The sequence below is a fragment of the Tenrec ecaudatus genome, chromosome 7 (assembly GCF_050624435.1).
Source record: "Tenrec ecaudatus isolate mTenEca1 chromosome 7, mTenEca1.hap1, whole genome shotgun sequence".
Classification (NCBI taxonomy): Eukaryota; Metazoa; Chordata; class Mammalia; order Afrosoricida; family Tenrecidae; genus Tenrec; species Tenrec ecaudatus.
Genome location: NC_134536.1, coordinates 67,764,140 through 67,780,289, shown reverse-complemented (window position 1 = coordinate 67,780,289; position 16,150 = coordinate 67,764,140). Strand labels below are relative to the sequence as shown.

At 41.2% G+C, this 16,150-nt stretch overlaps 1 protein-coding gene across 4 annotated transcripts in view; it reads right to left on the bottom strand.

Moving 5' to 3' along the window:
• Positions 1-16,150, bottom strand: part of HACE1 (HECT domain and ankyrin repeat containing E3 ubiquitin protein ligase 1) — a 112,706-nt gene that overhangs the window by 70,254 nt on the left and 26,302 nt on the right. For all 4 annotated transcript variants that reach the window (XM_075554721.1, XM_075554723.1, XM_075554724.1 and 1 more), the window contains one exon: positions 4,287-4,369. In XM_075554721.1, coding sequence (XP_075410836.1) covers positions 4,287-4,369 — 83 coding nt within the window. The remainder of the gene's footprint in view (positions 1-4,286; positions 4,370-16,150) is intronic.

The window sequence follows — 16,150 nt, the reverse complement described above, 5'->3', positions numbered from 1 at the left end:
CTGAGAGGACTTTGAGGATAAGCCTACTCAGACTGGCCAGGAAACCTAACAGTTAAGCTGAGATATGCGAAGACAGAAGCATCAGCCCTTTGGAGATCTCAAAAGGAATACATGGGGAGCTAATCCAGGGTCAGAAAAGGCAAGCAAGTCTCAAAGACTAAGGAGGAGTCTGCGTTTTATTTGAAATGTAACGGGCAGGCACTGACACATTTTCAACAGAGTTTAAACACAAAGTGGTAAAAGTCGATTTATTTCCTTAAAAGACCACTTTGGTGCTGAGGAAAAAATTGGTTAGATGGAGGCAGACAATAGAGGAATCAGGGAACCTAGACTCAGTACTACTGACAAGCGTAAGTAAGGCAGCTCAGCGAACTGGAGGAAGTAGAGAGATTAAGAATATATTCTGAAGATCAATTTTCCAAGTTGACTGTCAGAGAAAGAGGAAAATAAAAATAATTCCCTGATTTTTGAAATGAGGGGAAGTGGTTTAAAGATTTGAAGATGAAAATCGTCCATTTTATTTTGGACATGTTAACATCTGTGATGAAGTGAAATTACTTGGTATGGCTCTTCTACCCAGAGTCTCCACGACTCATACTAACTGACTGGCGGACGCATGCAAATCCAGTGCAGAGAACGCCCAACTCACGGACTGGTAACTTATGCCATTCCACGGAGTACAAAAGTGAGCCATCTCCGAAGCAGGAACAGAGGACTACTGTGACTACCAAGAGAAAAGAGCCACAGAGAGCACATAGGAAAACCCTGCCCGAGTGGGAGAAGAGCAGAGGCCCGGAGACGACGAGAAGGTGGAGAGGAGCTGTGAGAACACCATGAGCAGAGCCGAGCAGCACCAGACCCGGAAGCAGAGTAATAGGCTCCCTGCCCTGCGGACTGCGGGAAGCTGAGGGCCGCCAAGCAGGAGGCTGGCTTACAGAGCAGGGGGCCCTTGGTCATTTATTATCACTAAGGAGCTTTGTAATACTTGCCCAAGCAGGCCAGGCGGCCAAGAGGTCACAGGGCTGAGAGGCTGAGGGCCAGAGACAGACTTGACATCTGGCATGACTGAGAAGAGGCAGTGCTGTCGACAAAAGGATGGTATCTTTAGTGTTTTCCCATCCTGAGGCGTGGCAAAGTCTCAAAACTATGTGGGCTTTACGTGGCCACTGGCACCGATTGTCAAAGCCAGCAGAGAAATGAAGCGTTATGCGAGGAATGGTTGGTGTCAAAGCAGGACAGGGGACAATGGAGGGTGGGAGGCATGGTGACCTCTGCCTTGTGACAATCTGCCTTTGGCCAGGGTGGAACTGGATTCTGCTTCTCCCTGCTGGAGTCACGGGTCAAACGTGTGACCCCTGTGCTATTTCTTCATTAGCCCGTTTAAGTCAAAACCTGGTATATGGAATTTCTAAGTAGATATTCAGATCTGTGGCTTCAAGGGAAGACATACTCTACAGCCCTCAGCACCGCATTTCAGGTAATCAAACAGAGAGGGATATTACTCATAACTCAGGATACTGTGGAAGAAATTTGATCAATACTATAATGTAGGAAAATGATTAACTTTCAGTCTAGGACATCTACAAATCATGAATAATAATACATGGTTATTTACCAGATGATCTAAATCAGTCTGAGCAACGTCAATTCAGAAAACACAAAGAGAAGCTAAATAAGCACATGAGCAGATCTGCTGGTCTAAAACAGGGGTCCTCAAACTCCTGAAACGGGGCCGGTTCACTGTCCCTCAGACCCGTTGAAGGACTATGTTTTAAAAAAGAACTATGAACAAATTCCTATGCACACTGCACATATCTTATTTTGAAGTAAAAAAACAAAAGGGGCAAAAACACCCTGTGGGCTGGATAAATGTCCTCGGCGGGCCACAGGTGGCCCGCAGGCCAGTTTGAGGATGCCTGAGACTCTAAAACAAACCTCCATTAAAATGATATAAAACAGAAGGGGAAAAAAAAAAACAGGGAAAAGGATACCAAAAATGTGAGTTAGGTAAAGAACAGTATATCTTAATTTAAAGGCCTAAGTAATGTTATAATCCATATATTGTAATATAGCCCAAAGAATCAAAATAAGAAATTATTAGGTACTGGTCCTCACTACACTTACCCAAAAGCCACTCCCATCGGGTCAATGCAACTCATGACAACCCTGCAGGGTTTCTGCGGCTAGCAGTCTTTTGGGGTCCACATGGTCTCCTCTCTCTCTGGCAGAGAAGCTGTCGGCTTGCAGTTAGCAGTCCAACCCTTAGCTGGCAGTGCCACCAGGACCACACTTACAGAATATAAATCTGCCAAAACAGGCCTAGAAACATATGTGGCATTGTGGTAGTTACATAATCTGGTGTCAACTCCGGACTTGAGAAGACTAAGAGTGAAGGGGTGGAGTCTAGTGTGCCCATCAGGCCATAGTCAGTGAGGCCTCTGTGTGGGCAAGGTCTTTTGAAAATCTGGGAACACCTGTATTTCTCCCTTTGGAGGTGAGAGACCCACTCTCTCTCAGCTTACATCCTTGGAGACTCTCCACTGACAAGACTCACTCACTGAGACCCTCTACTGACAAGACACGTGGCGCTGCACCCTAGGAGCTGGAGAAGCCACATGGACCTCTCCTGATGCAACCAGACCTCTGGAGCTGGAGAAGCCACATAAAGACCCCTGTCAGCACTGAGATGCTTATAACGCCACTGGATCCACAAGACTTCTAACCCACTGGCCTGTGATCCTCCTGCACTAGGCATCATTACATGTATTTCCTGAGTCTGAAAAGGGCTTAATAAATTGGTATCAGACATATGGGCTAATATTGGACTTATGGATTTGATCTGCACTGAGTTGGGGTGTTTTTTTCAACATTCAATTGCTCTTGTATATAAACTTCTTTCTTATATATATACATATATACATATACATATACACATACATATATCTTGTGTGTGTGTGTGTGTGTGTGTATACATGAGTGTCTATAGATTTCTTTCTCTCGTCTACCTGGACTGACACAGGCTTGTGTATAATCATCGCTATTAGCACCTTGGGAACTGGGGTTTATACTGCATTAAAATGCCCATCGTGGCACCTGGTACACAGTGAGTGCCAACTAGTTGCTGCCTTCATAAATATATAAATGAGGGGGGGAAATATGTTTAAGAAAATTAGTACATGGGCAAAAACCTTCATTTACATATCAATATCTAACTGTAGCAGTTACATAATTTCCTGTCAACCTGAGTGAAGGGGTGGAGCCTATTCTGTGAATCAGGTTGCAGCTTGATGACTTAATTTGGAGGTGTGACAGAGATAAATAGCTCACTGGGGTCCAGAACCACTCTCTCTGCCTTCCCTTTCCTGCTACTGAGACACTCAGAGAGTTGGAGGAGACCCATGCCAGTATTGAGATGCTTCTACTGTCACTGGATCCATAAGACATTCTACCCATTGGCCTGTGATCGTCCTCCATTTGGGATCACTGCATGTGCTTCACGAGTCTAAAGAGGAATTTATGGACTAGCATCAGATATATGGGCTAATGCCAGACTTATGGACTTGATCTGGGCTGGGGTTGGGGTGTTACCTTAATATACAATTAATCTTTGATATAAAGTTCTCTCTTATACCTAGATGAGTGCCAATGGAATTGTTTCTATAGTCCACCCAGAGTAACACACTATCAAAACTGATTCTTTAAAAAAAATTTTTTTTAAACTATAGGTCCAGAGAAAGCAAAGACATGGATCTGGATTAAGACATACTTCAATAGGTTAATCCACTGAAACTTACCTGGTTACATTATGGAGTGTACATTATGAGAAATAGTGTGTTATATCTTTTTTAAGTAACTGGACAAAAATGAGATAATCAAGTAAACTAAAGATTTCCATCTATAAGGAGCTGAGTTTCCATACATAGTAATGGACAACTAGCAATAATTATTGGTGAGCTTTCCAGAATATGATTAATGTGATTGATATCATTAAACTGTATACATGAAAAACACTGAACTGGAAAATGTTGTGTAACATAAATAGTTTGCAGTAATTGTTTTAAAAGGCTCCTTCCTACAACAAATAAAAGTATTGACAATTAAATATAAAATAAGAAACTTTCTTCATGCAATTAAGTAATAAAATATTGCTATACTCCATCTTTGAAAGAAGCACAGTATTTGCTGGGAAACAAGAGGGTTTTAGAAAAGATAGAAAATGTCTGCACACCTAGAAATACAGTAGAGACACACTACACACAGCAAGTGAAAATAGGAAAATGCCATACCTGCATGCAAAGTACAATGGAGTGGCTCCTGACACATTTGGCCTGTTAATATCAGCACCGCTGTCTAGCAAGCACTGCACTGTCTGGGGGGAAAAAGAAGCAATTAAAAACAATGTCAAACTAAAGGCATAATCATTACAATTTTAACTCATGCAGCTATGTGAGAGCAGGAGGCGCCCTCGAGGCACAGGAGCCCCTCAGTGCACAGCTACTAAATCACTCCAAGATCGGTAGTTCAAACCTACCACTTGCTCTGCAGAAGCAAGAGCTGGCAATCTGCTTCCATGAAGATGACAGCCTTGGGAACCCTGCAGAGCAGCTCAACCCTGTCCTATAGGGTCATACTAGGAGTCAGAACTAACTCAGAGGCAATGGCTTATTTAAGGGGGCTTCAAAAAGTTGTGACAAATGGAATTGAAAGAAAAAGGAATTTTTCTATGAATTTTTTGAAGTCCCGTCATATATGCACACCTATGTTCATTGCAACATTATGCACAAGAGGAAAACAACCTAAATGCCCATCGGTGAAAGAATACCTTAATTATGGAACATGCGCAACAAAACACAATGCAACAGTAGGGAACAGCGATGAATCCACAAAACATCTCACCACTTGGATGAACCAGGAGGACATTATGTCGAATGCAGTCAGTCAATCACATAAGGACAAATACTGTAAGACACCACTATTGCAAAGAGCCAAGACATGGTTTACACACAGAGAGAAACATTCTTTGACGGCTCCCAGGGATGAAGGGAAAATGATAAACTACTAAGTAGATAGCACACAGCATAGAGGTGAGGGAAAAGGCAATAAACAAGTACAAAATACACCTAGGTTTGGCAGAAGGTAGTCCTACACACGTCATCTGTATGTACAATAAATATATTCACGAACAGTATACACCATGGGTTGGCAAACTGTGGCTCACAAGTCATAGGGGGCTCTTTCGGCATGCACATGGGGCTCTGAAGTAAGACTGAACATTTTTAAAGGATATTATACAGATAATGGTGATTTCATTTGTTTGTAAAAATATATTTATGGCTCTCGAATAATTTTTAAATTGCTGTAGTGGATAGGATTGGCTCTTCCATCTCAAAAGTTTCTGCTCCCTGTTATACAGCATTCAGGGGCAAAGTCCTGAAAACAACTTAGCCATAACTAAACACCTTGAGAAAGTGAATCACGGAGCTTCAGGGCTTAAGGCTACAGTCTCCAGGCACATCTGGGTCACCCGGCATAGCCAAGTCCACAAGGAAATATTGATGGATCTGAATGACGGTGCTGAAGAGAAGTATTGAATGTTCCACAAACAGCGAAAAGGACTGACTGAGCCGACTTGGAAGAGTATGGCCAGAGGGCTCCTTAGAAACAAGCAGGATGGCAACACTTCATCTTACATACTTTGTACATATTGTCAGGAGAGTCTTCTAGTCCCGGGAAAAGGGCATCGTGTCTGGTAGAGGGGCCCTGCTCGAAGTGGTGACGGCAGCAGAGGCACCAAAGGCCACAGCACCAAGATCAAGGGACAGAACAGCAGGGAAGCAGTAAGACCATGAGTCAGAGCAGAGGGGCCGCATCCAGACCTTAAGACAAAATAGGTGGGTTTCTGAGCCCACAGAATGAGCATAGGTGAGTGCCTCTGGGTAGAAGGCTGCCCGTAGAATCGGGTGCCCTTGAGGCATTTATCAGTACTAAACGAGCTTTGCTAACCCTTGCTGGAGCAGGACCGAGGCCACTGAGCCATGTGGCTGAGACACAGAGAACAATGTACTTGCAAGCTTGACTGAGAAAAGGCACCGCTATGGTCAATGGCCTGTATCCTTAATGGTTTCTGATATTGACCTGCAGTAACCTGTTAACTTCCCTAATAAGTGCCCTTAATCCTGAATATTGTCTGTGAGATCTGTGAGACCATGCAACTGATCATTGGCTCTAGCAGAGAAGTCGAGTGCCATGAGAGGGATTGTGAGTATAAGAATAGGGAGGATGGAGTCATGTCTAATCTGTCCCATAGGAATCATCCTTGGGCAGATGCAGAATGGGTTGGATGCTTCTTCCTCCCCTAGTGAAGCCAGAGAAGGTCACACATAGCCCCACACCACCCCCCACACCAGATCACATATGCATATCACATATGACCACCCCCAACATACAAATAGGCAATAGAAAGAAACGGAAACCTAAGTCATAACCACCATGTTCTTTACCAAAAAGGTAGTTGTGACTGCTGTCGTGTTGAACTCCAACTCATGAAGACACGTGTATAATAGAGTGGAATGCAGAAGGAGTATTCTAACATCCTTTTGGTTGGTTAGGGATGGGACAACTGTGCCTGACAGGGTTTTCTTTTTTCTGATTATAAAAAAAAAGTCTAATTTCTCTTAATCCAGATTAATAAACAGTATCATAAAATGACTGGCAAGTCAAGGACTGTAGGGCTGGTCCCACCATGAGACACGACGTCCCTCACTGACCCACAGCGCTATGGGGGACAGCACTGGAGACAACATGCAGGAATTGTAACACACAAACACACACACACACACACACACACACACACAAGCAAAACACGAAGGGAGTGCAACAGAGGAGCAAAGGGAGCAAAGCAACGAAGTCCCTGAATAATCCCAAAAATAGACTTCTAACTCAGGGGGCAAGGTTTGGCACCTCATCAGACCCAATCAGAAAACATTCATAAGGGTCAACAGACAGACCTGGAACTATTTATAGGATTACCCTTACCCCCACCTCTACTCCATGTGTATATAAAATAAGCAGGATTGTTTACAATCCCAAGGAAAAAACAGGATGAATGGCCTAGGGGGACATGGAAGAAAAAGAGGCAGGAGAAAGGGAGGGAGGAGCCAACCTACCCAGGGACAAGGAAACAATAAGCGATCTAAAACCTATGGTGCAGAGGGCACAGAATGCCTGGTGAGGATGGATGAAGTGCACTGTAGCTAAGAGGAATTACTGAGAGCTGAATGAAGGTAAAAAACGACAGTGAGACGGGAAGAAAGTGAAAGGAAATAAGAGGAAATAGGAGGCAAAAAACATTTATAGAGGTATAAATATAGACAGGCAGATATGTAAATATATAGCAATAATATACAGCAATATAGATATAGATCTGTATACATATATTTATATGTTAAGTATTAAGGTAGCAGACAGACATTGGGCCTTCATTCAAGTCCTCCCTTAGTGTAAGAACACTCTAATAACCTGACGCACTGCGGTGCTCACCTTCCCCACACAATCACTGAAGACAAAAAGGGTACATAGCAAATGTGGTGAAAAAAGTTGACAGTACCCAGCTATTACCATAATAGCGTTGTGGGCACCTTAGCGGATTTAAGTTAAACAAGTAGCCATTTGGCAGAGAAGCAACAAAGCCCACATGGAAGAAGCACAATAACCTGTGTGATCATGAGGTGTCAACAGGATCAGGTACAGGCATCAAAAACCCCAAAACAATCATACTGATGCGCACGAGGGAAGTCAGAGTGGAGACCCAAAGCCCATCTGTAGACCATTGGACATCCCCTCACAGAAGGGTCATAAGGAAGGGACGAGTCAGCCAGAGTGCAGTATTGCACCAAGAAAACACACAACATTCCTCTAGTTCTATAATGCTTCCTCCTCCCCCCACTATCATGACCCCAGTTCTGCCTTACAAGTCTGGCTAGACCTGAGCGTGTACACTGGTACAGATAAGAGCTCTCCACACACGAAATCCAAGACAGATAACCCTGTAGGAACAGTAATGGCATGAGGGTAGGGGAAAGGTGGAGGGAGAAAGGGGGAACCAATGACTGACATTTAACATACACCCCGCTCCAGATCCCACTCCAGGGGCACAAACAACAGAAACATGGATAACGAAAGACAGCGGACAGTGTAAGACATTTAAAATAATAATAATTTAAAATTCATCAAGGGTTCTCGAAAGTGGGAGGGTTGGGGAGAGAGGGGGGAAAAAGGAGCTGATACCAAGGTCTCAAGTAAAAAGAAAATGTTTGGAAATGATGGCAACATATTTACAAATATGCCTGATGCAATTGATGAATGGATTGTTAGTGTTAGAAGAGCTGTAAGAGCCTCCAATAAAATGATCTATAAAAAAATAAAAGGAAAAAAGATTGGCAAGTTCATTTCCTTCAAAACAGCTACTTAATCTGAGTTAAATTCACATGCCTCGACAGCTATGTGTGGTTAGTTTGAAAAATAGTGCCAATTCTACAATGTTTGCACAATAGTTTTACACATCTGGGGAGGAAGACAGGACTTCCTACTCCTGTAAAGAGCTACTGCCACAGAAATCCACAGGGGCAGTTCTACCCTGTCCTACAGGGTCGCTATGGGTCAGCATCCACTCGATGGCAGTGAGTTTGATGCATCTATTCTGACTCTCGAGCCTGTGAAATGCAATCAAATGTGCCATCAGGCTGACTAGCCCTCGACCGTGCTCAACAAAGGAATGGAGCAAACTGGTCAAATCATGCTTTACAACATGAGCTTTCAGAGGCTCCTAATAGAGTTTTGTCTTTCTTTTACAAGAGAGAAAATTGTGTTGACAATGAAATAGTTCATTCCAGCATTTTCTATTTCATTAAGAAAAACTCTTTTCTGCTTTTCTGTTTTATAAATCTACCCCAATTAAGATCCTCAAAACAGCCAACTAGTGAAAGAATCGGTTTTTTATGAAAAAGCTCTCAGTAACTTCACTTGTGACTAAAGATGAAGAGGGTAGGTAAGAAACACTTCCCTGAGAGGATAAAAAAAATAGAGGAATTTGAATGTGATAAATAAAACGTGTCTTGTATCACTTGTAATAAGAAGTCAAAATCTTTCTTTTGACAAAGATACTTGCTTTCTAGTACCTTTTTTTTTTTTAAGCTCTGAAACAGAAGGGGGAGGATAATGCAGGATTCAGTCAATTATTCATTAAATGGTATAATAGGAGGAGCAGCAAGAAAATCACAGAGAACCTAAATTACAGTTTAAAAAAATGTCCTGCTAGTTCTCCGAGGGGGGAGAGTAATGATAATGCAAGTAAAGCAGGGGGCTCAGATGAATGGCCCTCAGTCATTAGCAGAGCGCGGGCAGCAGCTGGCGAGGACGTAAGCAAGTCTACCTGGAGCCGCACGAGGAGAACAGGCACTGACAGCAAGCCCTATTAGTGCTCCGCAGTCCCCACTGAGCCCTGTTGGAAAGGTGAGCTCTCCAGGGTCCCTGACTACACCTTAATTGGACAGACTTTAATGTACAAATTGGATTTTCATTCTTAGATAATCCAAAGTGATAATATTTCCATAGTAAAGCAAAAAGTCTAGCCAGAATGACAAAGTAATTTTTGCTGACTGACAATACATGCAAATGCTCTCAGCATAAAAGATCCAGATAGATAACTGCCCTAATACTTATTGCCTGAACTTAACGACTTGAACATTTTATAGATTTGTATATATCCTTCAAAAGTGCTGTAAAATAACATGCTTTTGACTGTGTAAGAGTCATCAATATTTGTACAAAGAGCAAAACAATACACTACTAAGACTTAGGTGGAGAACTAATATGTCCTGAGCACTTACTAAATAAACACTTCAGCTCTTGAAGAAACTACTACTTGAGAATTTTAAACTATCCAGAAGCCTAAAGCACAACACAATTAAAGAGAATGACTTTTTTAATCCAGCAATGGATACAAAACAAATCAGGGGAGACCTTTTATGAAAATCAACACCACTAAAATGCACTGCACTTAAAAGTACAAAAGAATAGATAAAATCTGGATATAATGTTTAAAATACTGCATTGGATTAACTCAATCGATCTTTCAATGGAAATCTCAATGTCTGCTATATGGCCAGGCCTACTCAAGATAGTGGAGTTACAACAATGAGCAAAATGAAGAAAAAGTCCTACCTTCATAAAGAATACAACCTAGTGGAAAACATAAATAAGCAAAATATCTAAGGTGCGAGATGGCCATGGGTGCCCCCTAGAAAAATGAACGAGAATTCCCCCCGACTCGTTCGCATTCCATTGATTTTACCAAGTCTCTTATTCTTCAACCTCCCTACACACAAATACCTCAGTGACAACTACACAGCATGTCTGCCTAGCAGACCACACACCACGAAGTCCAAGAAAGTTAACAATTATGATTCACAAGGATGGGCACAATTTCTTCTGTCGAGCTTTTATGGTTTCTCACTGACTTATAAAAAGCATGCTCAGTACTTAACAATGTATTAAGTATAAACATATAGAAGTATACCAACATCTGTGGCTGATAGCTGGTTACCTATATCCTTCAAATTAGGTAAATGTGCATAATTTTATACACTATGGTAAACCAAAACCATTATATGCTAAATAAATTAAATAAGCAAAATGTGCTTTTTCAAAAGTTCAAAATTTTCCATTTCTTTCAACACCCCTCCAAATCAAAACCCATCCTCCTACACGTCTTTTAAATAAGAAATGCATGCTGGAGAAGAATCTAGAAAGAAAAACATAAAAAGACGATTCCACATGACCTTCAAGAGAACCCTACAACAAAAACACACTTTCAAGAGACACTATGATTAGTGAAACGTCAATGTACAAAGCTAATGTTTGGCTCAATTTGTTTTCATTTTCATTGTAAAAGCCATTTAATTGAATGCATTGACTAACCAAGACCACCTGTGCCCAATATGCAGACAAATTACAAAGAAACCCAAGGCTACTCAATTTTATCAATGTCAATTCTCAAAACACCACAATCCCTGTAAAAAGGGGTATTGAATACTAAAACCACAAGTAAATATCTGAATTACTTTGGTCCTGTATGATAAAGTACCAGCAATAACAACAAAAAGTTATTTTTTATTAAGAATAATTCTGATTACATGATGCATGGCTACACACAAATAACTTAGGCACTAAGAAAAGTGGCAGACTCACTAATTAGTGACCGGCCCACAGTCCTGCCTGTGAGCCTATCGAATTAAACTTACTGAAACTAAATAGTAGTAGAAATTGCAGTAATCAATATTACTGCTGGTAAATGTCTCCCATTACTTCCAACCTCTGCTCTTAAATGGCAACAGAATGCATCTTATAAGGTAGAAAACAAAAAGAAAAGATTCAACTGAATAACTGAACCCTGAAATGATTTTTAAAGTCAGTCCAAAGATGTGCCATAAACAGGACTGTACAGCTGACAATGCAATACAGTAGCTGATCTAAAGAAAGTCGTATAAAAGTAATTACGGCATGACCACTTATTTCACCTGATCATTTTTAAACAGGGGGAGTACTGTAAAACCCTCCTTCTATTATGTGGAGAGAACAGTTACCCTGCACTCAACAGTCCAGACCACTTCTCCCAACAAGAATGAGGACCTTCACCATCCTTACCCGTAACGAAACAGACAGACCTTACGGGAAACCATGGCAAAGGTCCCTGGTTTCTTAGTTAGGATAAACAAGAGTTGCTCTTCCAAATCTTTCCTCTTTTCAAAAGATCTACTTCTAAAAGACAAATGTCATTCGGAAAAAACATTTCTTGTTGTGATAGCAAGAATACAGTATTCAGTAGAGAATGCTACAAAACGTGTGGGAACTTAGTTGTTCAAATTCTTTTCAGTGCACTGTTGAAAAATGGTCTAAAATGAGATTAGTTTCATAAAATTTCTTTATCATCTGCTGTCTCTTTAAAAAGTCAGTATGCACATTTAATACTTGTAACTAGAGTTTCTTTTCTACTATAAAGTTTTACATTTAATTCTGCTACACACACACACACATTTGTATGTGTGTATCGGAAATTTCAAAATGTCACTACTTGATAAGTGGAATTAATAAAGGAAATTCCCCATGAATTTGTGTGTGTGTGTGTGTGTATGTAAAATCATTATCCAAGCTTTGCTTAAGGTTTAGAAATAAAATCCTGAAACCTATGTACTCTGATAGATGTTTACCTGGACATATTGAGACAATGAAAATTTGACTAGCCACTTAAATAAGTTATTTATGAGAAAGCATTTCTATAGTCAGCATTCAACTATAGAAAGGCAAAACCACATTTTAAAATCAATAATTGTTACCCTGAAGTAACTTATCATATCTCATAGCTAAATAAATTATATTTAACGTACTAGGAGATGCTTGTCCACTGAGATGTGAACATACCCTACAAATTCAGGAATAGCTAGGAATAGCCTACGATGTGTTCAGGGCACATGGAAACAGACTGAATTTTCAAGGTTTCTTCTTTCCCAGATTAAAGCGGCACCAAAGATTCTACAGAAAACTGTGCCAATTAGTGTTCCCTTTATCTGTAGATGATTATTGCAGTGATTATAAATGACCAATTAGCATAATGGAATCTCACCAATCCAATCAACCAATCAAAAGACAACATAGTCTTTCTCCTTTTTATTTGCAAATATCATCTTGTGAAACTCATTGCCACAGTGCAATCAGGACCCCTATAAATCTTCTGATAATACAGTTCTTCAAAGGCAGTACATCTTGACTACAAGGAATTTTTCATTACTTAACCAAAGCTGGCTTGGAATATAAACCATATGGAGTATATTACTCTTATGCTAGCTAATCTTCAACAGCTTCAGAAGGCAATTTTTAATTTCGAGGGGAACCAGTAGTGCCGACATTTTGCACCACTAATTCCAGGCAGCTAAACTGTGGCATCAATTCTAATCTGAATTTAGATTCCAGTTTTGTTTATTTCTATACATATTCCTGTGCAACAGGGTAGGCTTTGTAAATCTTAGATTATGTCATTCAATTCATCTGTTCTGACAGCGTGTTTGCATTTAAAGTAGGAGCTTTTCTGTCCTCTTAAAAGTTGCCAGGGAGCCCTGGTGGAATAGTGCTGAGCTGCTAACCACAAGGTCAGCAGTTTGAAGCCACCAGCAGGTCCATATCCCATAAAGAGGCACAGGCTCAGAAACCGACAAGGGCAGTTCTACCTTACCTTGTAGGGTCACTATGAGTCAGAATCAACTTGATGGCAGTGAGGTGGGGTGTTGTTTGTTTGTTTTTCAGAATTCTGAGCAGAATTCATTCTCTAACAAGCAATAGCTATTTAAGATCCTGCGTATTCAAGATTGCAACATTTCAGATTTACCCACATCAAGCTTTTGAGTTTCCTCTAACTTAAAAAAGATGACTCTGAGAAAGTAAGAACAAGTGAAAAGGTACAGTGCTTGTGAACACGGAATTATTTTCCACATGATAAAACACAAAGTATACCAATGAACACCGGTGTTCAGGAGAGAAATAATGCTAATCCTTCCTTATTCCAAACCCTATTAAACATTAGAGAACACCAATTTATGCCTCTCTCTGAAGAAGCCCAGTATTCTGTGAGGTGAAGTGGTAGTGGTTAGATTTGTGTGTGTGTACGGGGAGTTCAAGCTGTCAATCAGGTCATAGCCCACTGGTGCCTCCTGTGGGCATAGCCTTTTTATAAGAGAGACACTGGGGGCGGAGGGGGGCGGGGAATCCACCCTCCCTGTCTCTGCCCCTTAGCTTTCCTCCTTCCTGGAACTGTGCTGGGACTGTGTCTGCCTCCAGGAGCAGCCCCCTGTGGGCCGCCAACCCTGCGAGTTTCGGCGCCCTGCCATGTTTCCACAGACCTTGGAGCCAGGGGACTGCACACACAGGCCTGTGAGTGCTCTGCTTCCTGCCTCTTTCTTCACCATGGGCCTGCAGCCACTTGAGTCTAGCTAGCAAGGGACTCGTGGACTTAAGGTGGACTTAAGGTGGACTGGCTAAGATGCCTCTTGATATGATTACTTCTTGATACACAGCTCTTTCCTATACTTATATGAGAGTCCCTGGTTTTGTTTCTCTGGACAACCCAGCCTGACACATTTAAACATCCGGGACCCATCTCCTGAAACCAAGTTAGAGAAACCGGTGGTGAAAAAAAAAAAGATGAATAAAAGATCCCATTAGGGATTCTCCCAACAAAAATACTCCATGAATTTGTACAAACCAACCAAAAGAAAAACATGCACATGCAACAAAAATTGGTTGGCACTGTTTCTGTCATTGCTGTAGTTTGCTAGTAAATAAATAACACTGTGTCATCAATAAATATCTACTTAGCATACTCGGTAGACACAATACTGAATGTTGAAAGCTGGAGTTGGGAGAAATTTAATATAACCAGAGGAGAAACTATTGTATGGCATAAATCCAATCTAATATTATAAAACAACAATTTTTATATAAGCAGCAAAACATCTTAAATGAGAGAGAAAACTATTAGCAATTTCAAAAGGCAAATATGTGTATGTAAGACTAAAAGGAAAGTTATACCATAAAAAATTGTGATTTTACAAATCTAACCAGGAAAGAAAATCACCCCCACTGCTGTATTTGCAACATATATCACAAAAGCGGGGAATTATTATAGCCCAACTTGAACTATTTAATCAATATAATGATTACCTGCAATATGTAATCCCAGTAATTAAGATTTAATAGTGAACATTATGAAAAATGTATTTGATGAAACAGAATATTTTAACTGTCAAAATGTCATATAAACATGCCACCTTTACATAAAGTTAATGTACAATCCTGTACCGCATAATGTCTAAACGGGCAATGTCCACCTCCTATACATCCACAGTCCTGTAACGTTACAATAGAATGCAGAAATCCCAAACGGAGAACTCAAACTCAAATTACTGCTATCAAGTGGATTCCAACTCACCGTGACCCTACAGGGCACGATAAAACTGCCCTTGTGGGTTTCCAAGACAGCAACTCTTTCCAAGAGTAGAGAGCCTCGTCTTCCCTCCAGAGTGGGCAGTGGTTTCAAGCTGCTGACTGTGAAGTCAGCAGTCCAACACACGACAACTATGCCACCAAGAAAGGGCAAACTCAACAGTTCTCCACATACATGTGGACTTCAAGACCCTTGCACACAAAGCAATTGTGCTGCCAGGTGACTAATGATGCAGAACACATGTACTCTGTAGTACATAAGGCCTCCAAACGTTCATGGAAACAATCAGTTCTCTTTTAATTCCATTTTCCCATAAATTTGTGAAGCCCTCTCATACATAGGTCCTAACAGTCATAATAATTGCCTATGTTACTTATTGGCTTATAAATGTACTGCATTTTCTAACTAAAAAGTTTACCTTGTAACAGCATAAGCTTTGATTCTTCAGCAGTGGCCAACCTTACCTGTTATGCATCTCTTAATTGTGGTAGCACTGGGTTTAACTTTCCTTGGGAAAATACTGCAGTACATCAAAGCTTCCAATTGCAACAAAACCAGTGCTAGTAGTAGCAAAGGAACTGTCAATTTGGAAGTGAAACAAAGATTACTCAACACCTCCCTAGCGGCCAACAAGCCCATTAGACTCATCGTGACCCTACCGGACAGGGGAGAGCTGCCCCTGTGGGTTTCCATGACTGTACAGGAGCAGAGGCCCCGTTTTTGCCCTTGGAGCGGCTGCTGCTTTCAAACGACTAACCTTCCGGTTACAGTCCAACAGTCACCACTGCGCCACCAGGTGGTTGGTTACAGGAAGGTGGAGAAACAGTGAATGCTACTGCCACCAACTTAGGCATGGTGCATTAGACAATCATAAGAACATCAAAACCAAAGAAAAAACTACCCAAGCAGCTAAAGGGTCAGCTCGACTGAAAGCTACCAGGCTAAGGAAAATGCAAGAGGGACCTTTCCAGATCTGGAGAAATGGCTAAACACATGGATTGAGGACCAAACACAAAAGTGAACACTTCTCAGCACACCTGACGATCACTGCTTAGGCACTGAGCTCATTTAAGAGGCGAAAGAAAAAGCAGGTCCCGA